Below are 12,537 nucleotides of genomic sequence, written 5' to 3' on the forward strand. Positions count from 1 at the left end.
GAGGAGTTCTCCAGGGTCTGGCAGGAGACCAAAACCACCCTTGAACGAGCACGTGACGGATTCAAAAGACACGCCGATAAGAAACGCCTGGATTCCCCGTTGTACCATCCTGGAAATAAGGTTTGGCTGTCTTCAAAATTTGTCCCTCTTATAAACTAGGTCCCCAGTACATCGGACCCTTTGAGGTTTTAGCTCGTATTAATGATGTTGCCTACAAACTTAAACTCCCTGCTTCGCTACGGATTCCTAACTCATTCCATGTTTCCCTCGAAACCGGTCATACTTAACCAGTTCCACGCTTCCGCTAGCCGTGCCCCCGCACCCGTTTCCGCACAGGATGTCTTTGAGGTTAAGGAGATTTTTGCCATGAAAAGGTCTAGAGGTAAAACCTTTTTTTTAATTGAATGGAAAGGTTTTGTCCCAGAGGAGCTGTCTTGGGAACCCCGGGAGAACATTCAAGCCCCTCAAATTTTAGCTAAGTTTCTTTCCGGCCTTAAGAGGAGGGGGTGTAAGAGAGGGGGTACTGTCATGCTTACCGCTCCCGCTGGTCCCACGCCTGCCTCCACCACGCTCTCTGCTCCTGCCGCTGCTTCCATTTCGGGCTCCGCTTTGCCCGTGGCCTCCGGGCACGCCCGCCGCTCTCAGCGCGTTCCTGCAGCAGGCGCGCGTTCGCCTGCACTCCTGCCCTCCGCCCCGTGGTCAGTCTCAGTGCTCTATCTGGGGCGCATGCGCACGTCGTGCCCCAGATCACAGCGTAGGCTAAGCCATGCCGTCTCCCCGCCTCCATGACCCTGCTGACCTGACCCGGAACTCCTGCTTCTATAAGAGGCAGCCTCTCCCTCTGATCACTGCCTGATCGTCACTCGTGTGTAGCTAGTGACCCTGGTCCCTTGTCTGCCTGCCTTCTGTTCTCCCTACTGCTTTACTCCTTCCCCTATCTTGTTTATCCTAACCTGCTCCTTGTGTTTCTCCCAGTGCCTGCCATCTCGTGTCCTCTCCCAGCCTGTGTCTTCGTCCTGCCCGTGTCTCATCATTCCTGCCGTGCTTGCCCAAATCCTCTGGCCCGCAACCCGGTGTTCCAGTCCTGCTAACCAGTGTCTTCGTCCCCTCTGTTTGCCTTGGTTTCGGTTCTGCACGTCTGTCCGCCTGCCTATCTCCTGCTGTGTCTCCTCTGTCCTCCTCGGGTACCGGCTGCCGTGGTGAGTAGTTTCCCCTGGGCCTGTCCCTAACGCTCCCTGTATAGGGGGCGGTGTTATGAATGAGTCACCGAAGGAGGAAAAAACAAAAATACAAGCTAAGTCCAGAAAACCAGAGAGGTTGGTAGCTATCGGATTGCAGACCCGTGATCCTATTCACCACAACTAACAGTAGCCGTGGGGGGTTCCTACGGTGCCCTAGACCCCTCGTTCACAGCCGGAGAACTAAATAAGCCTAAAGAAAGGGGAAATCTAAACTGCCCCAGAGCAGACCCCAAAGCAATAGACAGCCCCTAACATGTATTGTCGGTGAAAAGCAGATGAAAACACAAACACAGACAGAAAGACAGGTTGAGCAAACGATGGGGCCCAACTAACTAAATAGTACAGGACAGAAAAGATGCTGGCTGCAATCCGCAAAAAAACCCTACCAAAAATGTCCCAACCGTCTGATAGGGAAAAAGGCCCTGAAGTCGCTAGACTTCAAAATCACTATATCAGCACTCAGGTATATTCTGAAAACAGAGCAAAGAGATAAACTGATCAGAGACAAAAAATGGAGCTCAGCCCGTCCCAACAAAGGCAGGCTGAACACAAAACACGAAGCAAACAGACAAAATCTCATGGAAAAATAAGAGAGCAAAAACTTAGCTTTCAGTAGACAGGACTAACTGGTTGCAAGAGCTCAGAGCAGAAAGGATCACCAGCACCCCTGTAGGGCGTCGGCTGCCTTATATCCACTCAGTGGTTCCGGGTGTCCAATCAGGCTCCACCTGTTCAGATGACAGGTTCTTCTCAACCCAATCAATTTCACTACCTCTCTTCACCAGCAGAGGGAGTTCATCAGACATCAACGGTGAAGGGGAAAATTAACTCACAACAGGGCGGTCCACCTGGTCCGCTTGCCCGGGGAGGTTTGCTTACCATGGTCCAGTGGGTTCACCCTTGGGAACCATCACACCAGCCATCCTCCACTCCATCCATCTGGACCATCGAGCGTTGCACGGCACTCATCGGTGAACAGAACAGTTTGGAAGTCAGTCTTCATGTATCGATTGGCCCACTGGAGCCATTTCTGCTTGTGTGCAGTGGATAGAGTTGGTCGACAGGATGGCTTACGCACAGCTGCAAACCTCTGAAGGACCCTGCTCGGGGGACGTTGGAGGCAGCAGCAGCTTCAAAAATTTACCTGCTGCTATGACAAGGCATTTTTGCAGCTGCTCTTTTAACCTGACGCAATTGCCTGTTGGAAAGAGTCCTCCATTTTTCCTTATCAGCATGCACACGTGTGTGCTGGGAATCAGCTACATACTTCTTGATTGTGCGATGATCACGATGAAGTGTCTTGGCAATGATGATTGTAGTCATGCCTTGGCCTAAATACTCCACAATTTGTTGCTTCTCAGCAGCCGACACATCCTTTTTCTTTCCCATTTTGGCAAAAAATTTAGGCTGCTTAATAATGTGGAACAGCCTTTTTAAGTAGTCTTGCCTTTATTTAGACACACCTGCCAAACTAATTTGCACAGGTATCTGCAATTGCTTTCAGTGATATAAAGAGCCCAGACACACATCACCATCAATGAGTTTAAATGACAAACAAAAAAATTCGAACCTTATCACGCCTAAACTCTTTTTGCATAATTTGGAACACAGTTTAGAGAGGGCAGCACGGTGGCTCAGTAGCTAGCAGTATACTATGTGTAGGACAGCAGGGTAGCTTATCGGTTAGGCATTATATATAGGGCATCGGGTGGCTCAGTGGTTAGCACTAAATTGCATATAGAGCAGCAGGGTAGCTCAGTGGTTAGCACAGTACGATACATAGGAAAGCAGGGTGGCTCAGTGGTTAGGACTGCGCTATAAAGAGGGCAGCAGGGTGACTCAGTGGTTTTCATTGTACTAAATAATTGACAGTACGGTGGCTCAGTGGTTAGCATTGTACTATTTATAGGTCAGGAGGGTAATTCAGTAGTTAGCATTGTTGCTTTGCAGCTCTGGGTGTGCAGCCCTCCAAGGACAACATATGCCAGGACCCTGCATGTTCTCTTTGGGTTTCTGCTCACATTCTAATGACATACTGATAGGGAATTGAGATTGTGACCAATGATAACAGAAGGCTGAGAATGGACTCGGCTCTGATGTAGTCCAAATCCATGAACCTGTGCAGACGTCTCCTCTTCACCCTAAAGCTATGGCCACCAGTTTCCATACGAGGAGGGTCATTAGGAATGGTTTGGTTCTTCTCTGGTTGCTGACCTGGTCTCAGGTCCTAGATCGTCCTCCTGAAGTTCTGGGGAATAGTGGATTCTGTAATCTATGGTGTGTAGCACACGTGTAATAGCCCCAGGCCAGCTGTTTTCTGTCTGTAAGAGCTTTGTAGGATAAAAGTCAGATCTGTAGGAGACACCGAGACGACCTCAGATCCCAGATTGTGTGAAGAGGGAGTGTCTGATCCTGGGGACTCCCTGCAGGGCTCCTCCATCTTCAGCTCTCAGGGATAAAGATGATCTGATCATACATGAAATCCCAGGATTAGTAAATGGTGATGGCAGTAGCCGCCTGAGCACATATAGGGGGTCACTTCTGCCATCTTTCTACATCCCACTCAGTCACATTACAGATGTCCTGGTCCTCGGCTACACACATCAGTCACGTCACTGCAGGAGGCAGCTCTCATATCTACATGTTGGTTTCCATGGATCCTTATCCTGGAGGACTGTGGCATTTCTGAGGAATTGTTGCATATTTCCCGCTAGCAGCCACTAAGGGCCTCCATTGTTTGACCCTGGTCATCTGATGTGACGCAGGTGCAGAGCGTCCCAAGATTCTATCAGAGCAGAGGTCCAGAGAGGAACGGAGCCCGAGCAGATCCCAGGCCATGCCCTGCAGTCAGTAGTATCCAGGAAAACTGTTAGAGCAGAGGACCGGAGCCTGACCAGTCCTCAGGCCAGGCACTGTGGTCAGCACTATTCAGGAAAACTGTCAGAGCAGAGGACCGGAGCCCGACCAGACCTCAGGCCAGGCACTGTGGTCAGCACTATTCGGGAAATCTGTCAGAGCAGAGGAGCGGAGCCCGAGAAGATCCCAAGCCATGCCCTGCAGTCAGCACTATCGGGGAAAACTGTCATAGCAGAGGACCAGAGCCCGAGTAGATCCCATGCCAGGCACTGCGGTCAGCACTATCCGGGAAAACTGTCAGAGCAGAGGAGCGGAGCCCGAGAAGATCCCAGGCCAGGCATTGTGGTCAGCACTATTCGGGAAAACTGTCAGAGCAGAGGACCGGAGTCCAGCCAGGCACTGTGGTCAGCACTATTCGGGAAATCTGTCACAGCAGAGGAGCGGAGCCCGAGAAGATCCCAAGCCATGCACTGCGGTCAGCACTATCTGGGAAAACTGTCAGAGCAGAGGAGCCCGAGAAGATCCCAAGCCATGCACTGTGGTCAGCACTATCCGGGAAAACTGTCAGAGCAGAGGAGCGGAGCCCGAGAAAATTCCAGACCAGGCACTCCACATTACTAAATGAAGGTGCAGAGGCGTCACTCGTATATGGCGGAATTATTATAGTGGCACAAAAGGACACTGAGAAGATATGGAGGCACATGGAGCATTATTAATATGGTGGCACCCAGGGGTATTACTCTTATTGGTAGAATTCATATATATGTATATATTTTTATCATTTAGGAAGGATAGCACGGCAGCCTTGCAGCGCTGGGGTACTCAGTGCAAATCTCACCAAGGACAACATCTGCAAAGAGTCTGTATGTTCTCCCCGTGTTTGCATCTCCTCTGGGTTAGAAGCAACAAAGCTCCGTTCACCTCCTCTCCAGTCCCACCACGCGGATCATGCAGTGCTGCAAGTAGTATGAAGGTGAAGCAGAAGTCCAGCGTGGGTGATATACATAATAAATAACTTATATTCGATTTTCATTAAAAGCACATAAGTCCAAATTCCATCTTTATATTTAGAGACAAAAAACGGGTAATTCCTACCAGCCACAAGACACAAAGCATTTGATTTCCTCCCTGGATAAAACTGGTCTAGAGCCTGTATATTCATCTCCTGTGATGTGGAGGCTCTGGATCCTTCCCTGATCCCTGATCTGACGATTTCAATCCTGAGAAGACATCTCCAGGATCACAGTGATTACACTCTGGCAATACAAGAATTTTTAAATTCCTCTGTGGACTTTCTCCTGAAACTTCTTTTCCTTTAACAAGGAATTTGTTTTGCAGGTTTGTGGAGCCCCGATGGGCGCGAGGTTCTCTCCATCTATCACTAACTTGTATATGGCAGCCTGTGAGAGTCTGTTCATGTTTTCACATGTCAACCCCTTCTCCCCCCACATTAGGTGGCTGGGGCGCTATCTGGATGACTTGCTCCTGATATGGGAGGGACCTGCGGATTTGATAACTGAATTTATCAAATATATGAATGATAATGAAATGAATATGAAATTCACCTATACAACGAGTGGCAGAAACATTAATTTTTTAGATGTTACTTTAGACCTAAATTCAGATTCAATCATCACAATCTCCCCTCTCAGGGAAAGTACCGCCACTAACTCCGTATTATACCCCAAATCATGTCATCCAAGACATGTAATAAAAAACATACCTGTGGGGGAACTCTACAGATTTAAGAGGGATTCTACCACCAAAGAAGCCTATGACAGGAGCAAAAGAGAGGGGGAAGGACAGGATGGCTCATAGGGGTTATCCCAGCTGAATGCTACAGAGGGATGAGCATTGTTGATGATATTGATCGGGACACTATGCTTAATAATGCAAGTAATGACTGCATGTCTGGTGAGGAGCACATCACCTTCACCGCTACATACAGCCCTCAGTGTAAGGAAATCACTAATATCATCAGAAGGAGAATCCCTATGTTGGGCCAGGATAAAAAGCTGAACCAAATCCTGTCCAAACCAGTGCGTTATACTGCTAAAGAAGCTCCTAGTCTGAACGACAGCTTATCCCCCAGCCTCTTTGTTAGTGAAGACAAAAGGTTAAAAGAGAAAAAAAACTGGCTCAGTACAAAAAGTCCATACAAGTGTGGGCATAATATACAGTTGCGGCCAAAAGTATTGACATCCCTGCAATTCTGTCAGATAATACTCAGTTTCTTCCTGAAAATGATTGCAAACACAAATTCTTTGGTATTATTATCTTCATTTAATTTGTCTTAAATGAAAAAACACAAAAGAGAATGAAGCAAAAAGCAAAACATTGATCATTTCACACAAAACTCCAAAAATGGGCCAGACAAAAGTATTGACACCCTCAGCCTAATACTTGGTTGCACAACCTTTAGCCAAAATAACTGCGACCAACTGCTTCCGGTAACCATCAATGAGTTTCTTACAATACTCTGCTGGAATTTTAGACCATTCTTCTTTGGCAAACTGCTCCAGGTCCCTGATATTTGAAGGGTGCCTTCTCCAAACTGCCATTTTTAGATCTCTCCACAGGTGTTCTATGGGATTCAGGTCTGGACTCATTGCTGGCCACCTTAGAAGTCTCCAGTGCTTTCTCTCAAACCATTTTCCAGTGCTTTCTGAAGTGTGTTTTGGGTCATTGTCCTGCTGGAAGACCCAGCTTTCTCACACTGGGCCCTACATTATGCTGCAAAATTTGTTGGTAGTCTTCAGACTTCATAATGCCATGCACACGGTCAAGCAGTCCAGTGCCAGAGGCAGCAAAGCAACCCCAAAACATCAGGGAACCTCCGCCATGTTTGACTGTAGGGACCGTGTTTTTTCTTTGAATGCCTCTTTTTTTCCTCCTGTAAACTTTATGTTGATGCCTTTGCCCAAAAAGCTCTACTTTTGTCTCATGTGACCAGAGAACATTCTTTCAAAACGTTTTAGGCTTTTTCAGGTAAGTTTTGGCAAACTCCAGCCTGGCTTTTTTATGTCTCGGGGTAAGAAGTGGGGTCTTCCTGGGTCTTCTACCATACAGTCCCTTTTCATTCAGACGCTGACGGATAGTTCGGGTTGACACTGTTGTACCCTCAGACTGCAGGGCAGCTTGAACTTGTTTGGATGTTAGTCGAGGTTCTTTATCCAACATCCGCACAATCTTGTGTTGAAATCTCTTGTCAATTTTTCTTTTCTGTCCACATCTAGGGAGGTTAGCCACAGTGCCATGGGCTTTAAACTTCTTGATGACACTGCGCACGGTAGACACAGGAACATTCAGGTCTTTGGAGATGGACTTGTAGCCTTGAGATTGCTCATGCTTCCTCACAATTTGGTTTCTCAAGTCCTCAGACAGTTCTTTGGTCTTCTTTCTTTTCTCCATGCTCAATGTGGTACACACAAGGACACAGGACAGCGGTTGAGTCAACTTTAATCCATGTCAACTGGCTGCAAGTGTGATTTAGTTATTGCCAACACCTGTTAGGTGCCACAGGTAAGTTACAGGTGCTGCTAATTACACAAATTAGAGAAGCATCACATGATTTTTACAACAGTGCCAATACTTTTGTCCACCCTCTTTGTTATGTTTGGTGTGGAATTATATCCAATTTGGCTTCAGGACAATTCTTTTTGTGTTTTTTCATTTAAGACAAATTAAATGAAGATAGTAATACCAAAGAATTTGTGTTTGCAATCATTTTCAGGAAGAAACTGAGAATTATCTGACAGAATTGCAGGGGTATCAATACTTTTGGCCACAACTGTATGCACCTGCTGGAAATACATGGGGGATAGCAAGGAATTTCACTCATCGGTCACTGAAAGGACATACAAAATTAACCCCTACATGACCTGTAACACCCCCATTATGTATTTGTGACCAGCAATATGTGGGGTTTACGGCGCCCCCTGAAGGTCAGAATCAGGAGGCACCTGTCTGATGCAGTGAATAAAATCACTCATAAAAGCTCTGCTGCATCCAAACATTTCATCCAGAAACACAATGGGGATGTCAGTTCATGTGAGGTCTGCTGTACTGAAAGGGTTAAAGCTCCGTTTCGAGGGGGAGATATAAAAAGAAAAAATGACCAACAGAGAGACATGGTGGATGACAGAATCATAGAATCGTAGAGTTGGAAGGGACCTCCTGGGCCATCAGGTCCAACCCCCTGCTCAAAGCAGGATTCACTAAATCATCCCAGACAGATGTCTGTCCAGCCTGTTTGAAGATTCCATGGAAGGAGAACTCACCACCTATCGTGGCAGCTAGAGTTGAGCGACTTTGGTCATATCGGGTTTCAAGAAACAAAATTTGTTTCAGATGAAACTGGTCCGACTAGGGCAAAAAAAGTCGGAGTTTCGCCCGATACCCAACCCCAATGCAAGTCAATGGGGAATAAAAGTCGGCATTGAGTGGATGAATGTCACAGCTCTCTGCCATTTTATATTTATCACAATGATTGAGGCGGTATGACCAATGAAACGCATTTGATTGTAAATGCACTGTAAGCCTGTGACAGTCACTGGTAGGAATTACCCGTTCTTGTGTCTTCGGATATAAAGATGGATTCGGGACTTATGTGCTTTTAATGAAAATGGAATAAAAGTTATTTCTTCTGGATATCACTCACGCTGGACTTCTGCTTCACTTTCCTCCGGGTACTCCGGTTTCCTCCCACATTCCATAGACATAGTGATAGGGAATCTAGATTGTGAGCCCCATCAGGGACAGTGCCGATAATATCTGTAAAGCACTGTGGAATTAATGACCCTATGTAAATGAGTAAAATAAATATCAGCAGCAGCTCCAGGGCATCCAAGTGCCAACGTAGTGAGGGGTCAGACGCTGGCCTGCAGGAGACCGTCAGCTGGGATCTCCTGTACCATAAGCCTGGACACTTCATCCATCAGTGATTTACGGCAGGCTTCATGACTGCTGCACTTACAGCGCCCCCTCCCAGTCATACACAGGAAGAGCAGCTGCTCATAAACAGATGTGACATGGTGAATAATTGGAGACATGTATTCATTACAGAAGCTACAACCTCTCCGTCATCAGCCAGGGTCTCCAACAACCAGAGGCTAAACCCACCCATATCTCTGTGCTCCAGACAGATAGCACTGGTGTCAGGGACTGAGCTCCATGTTAACCCTTCACTCACTTCTTTCTCAGCATTTTCCACAAGAAAAAAGCAAAGAAAAAAAAGTGACAATCTGAGTCCAGAAACTATGACCCTCCAGTGCAAAACCAAGCGACAAAGATGGTTGTCACCTCCCCGGCCTCCTGTGCAGGCTTTTATGGGCAGGATTGGGGGCCCCTGTCTTTCCTCTCCGCACCTCCATCTTCTTGTCATTTCCTTCACATCCAGAGTCCAGCGTCTTGTATCTCAGATGTGGGCGAAGAGCTCATTGGTAAGACCATAACGCTTTCCCTGCCAGGTAAAGCAGATGGGAGGACCAGCATTGGATCCTGCAGCAAACTCAAAGCAAGGACTCAGCTCGAAGGCCAGTGAGGATTTCACAAGTCCGACCCCTCCAGTTCTCTCTGGGGCCGGGTGATAGACTCGTCCGTTCTCCGGTAACATGATGAGTTTCTGGGGCTCAAACCTGACGGTGAGCCGATCCCCTCCCCCGCAGTAGGACAGGAGCTGGGCTCCTGAGCTCTCCTCACTTAGCAGGTGGGTGAAGACCACGGGCCGGTCATCACAGCGGATGTAATTCCTCTCCCTGCCACAGGGGGAGATGTAGGGGAAATCTTCTGCATAACGACCGCTCTCATTCCTCCGAACTTGTTTGAAAAAGAAGACTAGAAATTGTTTATCTGAAAGACAAAATAAAAGTCGGAATCAGCAGAAGGCAGAGATTATAGCAAGGAGCAGAGCGATGAGGACGGCGCCCGGCCACACACCCCTCACACAATATCTACAGTCCAGACACGTCCTCGAAACTGTCAGCGGCACAAGCCTCTCTATAATCCCCCTACAGAGGACACGAGGGGCTGCGGCCGCTGAAGGATCACGAGGACACATTCACGCCACCGACTGGAATCAATGTCTGTGTAATGTCGGATGTGCGGCTCCTCCAGTGACAGCCGCTCCGTCTCGCTGATCTATAGGAACAGATATGGGGGGTCTGCATGTAGAGACCCTCCCATGAGTCTGCCCCACTGAGATCCATACTTGTTTTTTAGGTGTAGTGATGCCCCTTTTCTCCATTATGCCTCAGACTTGCCCCATGAATATCCAATAAGGATCCACCATAGCAGTCTGAATCCGGCTTTCCCGGAAGTTTTGGTCAGGTTTCAGCAGGACCTGGGAGAATTGCGAACTCCTACAGGAGTCTGGGGGTCTCCGCTCTGATATCATGGCCTCGCAGGGTGGTGGGACTGTTATAAATGATGCTGCCCTCCTATCTGCAGCAGAGACATCCAGCATTATACAGTGTCTGGAAGCTGCACCCCGTTCTGCACATACGAGGGTCCGGGGTCACCTGGGGAGGTGTATGTAAAGTCCTGAATCCAAACACTATGAATCTGCAGGTAAAACTAGAAGGAACCCGAGTGGCAATGGATCTGGGTGTAAGTAGACATGACACAGACGCTCAATGCCTTTCAGGAGCTAGTAAAGTATCGTGGGCTGGAGGGCCTGGGACACACAAGCTCTGCACAGGATGATAGCGACGTGCCATACAGACAATGCCGACCAGTCCTCGAGAAAAATGGAGAAGCAGAAGTAATAAGAGGCGACGATTGGTCTGAGCCGTGACAGCTGATGGGCAAAACTGCGCCTTGCTTCCATGGTGGTTCTGATGAACCCAATACAGGAGGACATTTGTAGGACTGAAGTCCTGGTGAGTATTGGTGCCCACTGTCGGCAGACCCCATTCAGAGCATGTGCACACTCAGCCTTTACTGCAGAACCGACTTTTTGAGTTTTGCATTTTTTGAGGATTATTAGTTTTCACTCAGTTTCTGCTTCAAAAGCTTGGTGTGCACACAGCTTTACAGGAATCTGAGGCCACTGCCCCCTGCTGCCCCACACAAGCCCTGCACCCGGAGCTGCGCTCGCTCCTCAGTGTAGCGCTGCACCGTTTAATGTGATGTATAGACAGTGCTCTGCGCTCCAGATGGTGCAGGCAACCAGCCGCCTAATGACACGAGGAAAGCACATTTATAGCACATAATAACAAAGAAAATCCTGCAAAAGGGCCGAACAAAGCAGGAGGCGGACATTCATCTCACGTGTCCCCCGGAGGCTGTAATGTAAAATGTCTGTAAGATCTGTATGTTAAAGTATGATATTTCTAGAACTTTCTAGAATCTCCCATTGCTACACATCAAGGAGACGAGCCTGTCATGTAGCTGCAATCCCCCCTCCCTTACAGCCCCCTCCTTTTGCCCCTTATCAGGCTCTGTGCTTGCTGGTAACCTAAAACCGTCCATTTCCTCTCGAAGAACAGCTAGGGGGAAAATATCTCTTTGTTCTGAAAACACAGGCTGTATGCCAGTATATGGGAAGTATTAAAACAAGTCATATTGAAAAAAGCAGAGATATAAAATGCACATTTCTGCAAAGGGCACGAGGCCAGCTTTCTAAGTCCTAATTTTCACGGTTATAACCTCACCAGAACATGAGATATGGATTGCTCCCAAATGAAGCGTCCTAGCTAGTGCATTCTTGATGTCTTCTTGTTGGATTCGTTAAATCACAAACAATGATGCCCTATGTGTTGTGGCACGGGCTTTTCTCGTTTAGATATAGCTATTCTAAGTTTATCATAACTTGGAGAGAGGGAGGTGGGACCTCTCCAGACCACCCATTTCGTGAGGTCACAGACCCAAAGGGATATGGTAAACCCTCCCAAACTCAGTCAGTTCAGCCGGGGTCCTCATGCCAGAGAGACGTGCCGATGAGTGGGGACGTTTGGTTAAGTGCCCCTCCCCCCTCAGCCACATGGTCTGCCAGACACCAACTCCGCACATGAGTGTTACTTTCTGCTCTTTCATCCACTTTGTTTTATATTTGTATTGTACATATTTAATGTCTCAACTTTATAGCAACTTTTATCTTTACTGTATAATCACTGCCCTTTTGGGAATAAATCGTAAAATTATCAGTTTGTCTCGATGCTTTAAGAAACGAACTATGCGCCTCTTTTAGATAATCGCTACTGATTTCCAGGGGTTTGCCACGGACCCTCTTAATTTAACTCTGTGAATTAAGAAAAGCGTGGATGGTGGCAGTGTGGTGTGTGCGATTAGACTAGTTGGCAGGACAGAAGGGTCTTATATTGCTAAAGGGGGGCTGCGGCCACAGCATTGATAATTCCCTTACTGCGGTAGCTTAATTGTCCGTGCACAACAAGCAGCCCGTCCGGCGACTAATTATCCTAGGTGCAGTTCCCTGACTGAC

At 47.7% G+C, this 12,537-nt stretch overlaps 1 protein-coding gene across 1 annotated transcript in view; it reads right to left on the reverse strand.

The window, feature by feature from the left end:
• Positions 1-9,133: 9,133 nt before the first annotated feature.
• The window catches only part of CUNH8orf82 (chromosome unknown C8orf82 homolog), a 49,413-nt gene continuing 46,009 nt past the window's right edge, over positions 9,134-12,537 (reverse strand). The window contains exon 3 of the mRNA XM_073543253.1: positions 9,134-9,947. Within this exon, the coding sequence (XP_073399354.1) occupies positions 9,514-9,947 (434 nt within the window). The 3' untranslated portion in view covers positions 9,134-9,513. The remainder of the gene's footprint in view (positions 9,948-12,537) is intronic.

This window comes from Dendrobates tinctorius, unplaced genomic scaffold (assembly GCF_039654945.1).
Source record: "Dendrobates tinctorius isolate UK_male_01 unplaced genomic scaffold, ASM3965494v1 ptg000130l, whole genome shotgun sequence".
NCBI classification, from domain to species: domain Eukaryota; kingdom Metazoa; phylum Chordata; class Amphibia; order Anura; family Dendrobatidae; genus Dendrobates; species Dendrobates tinctorius.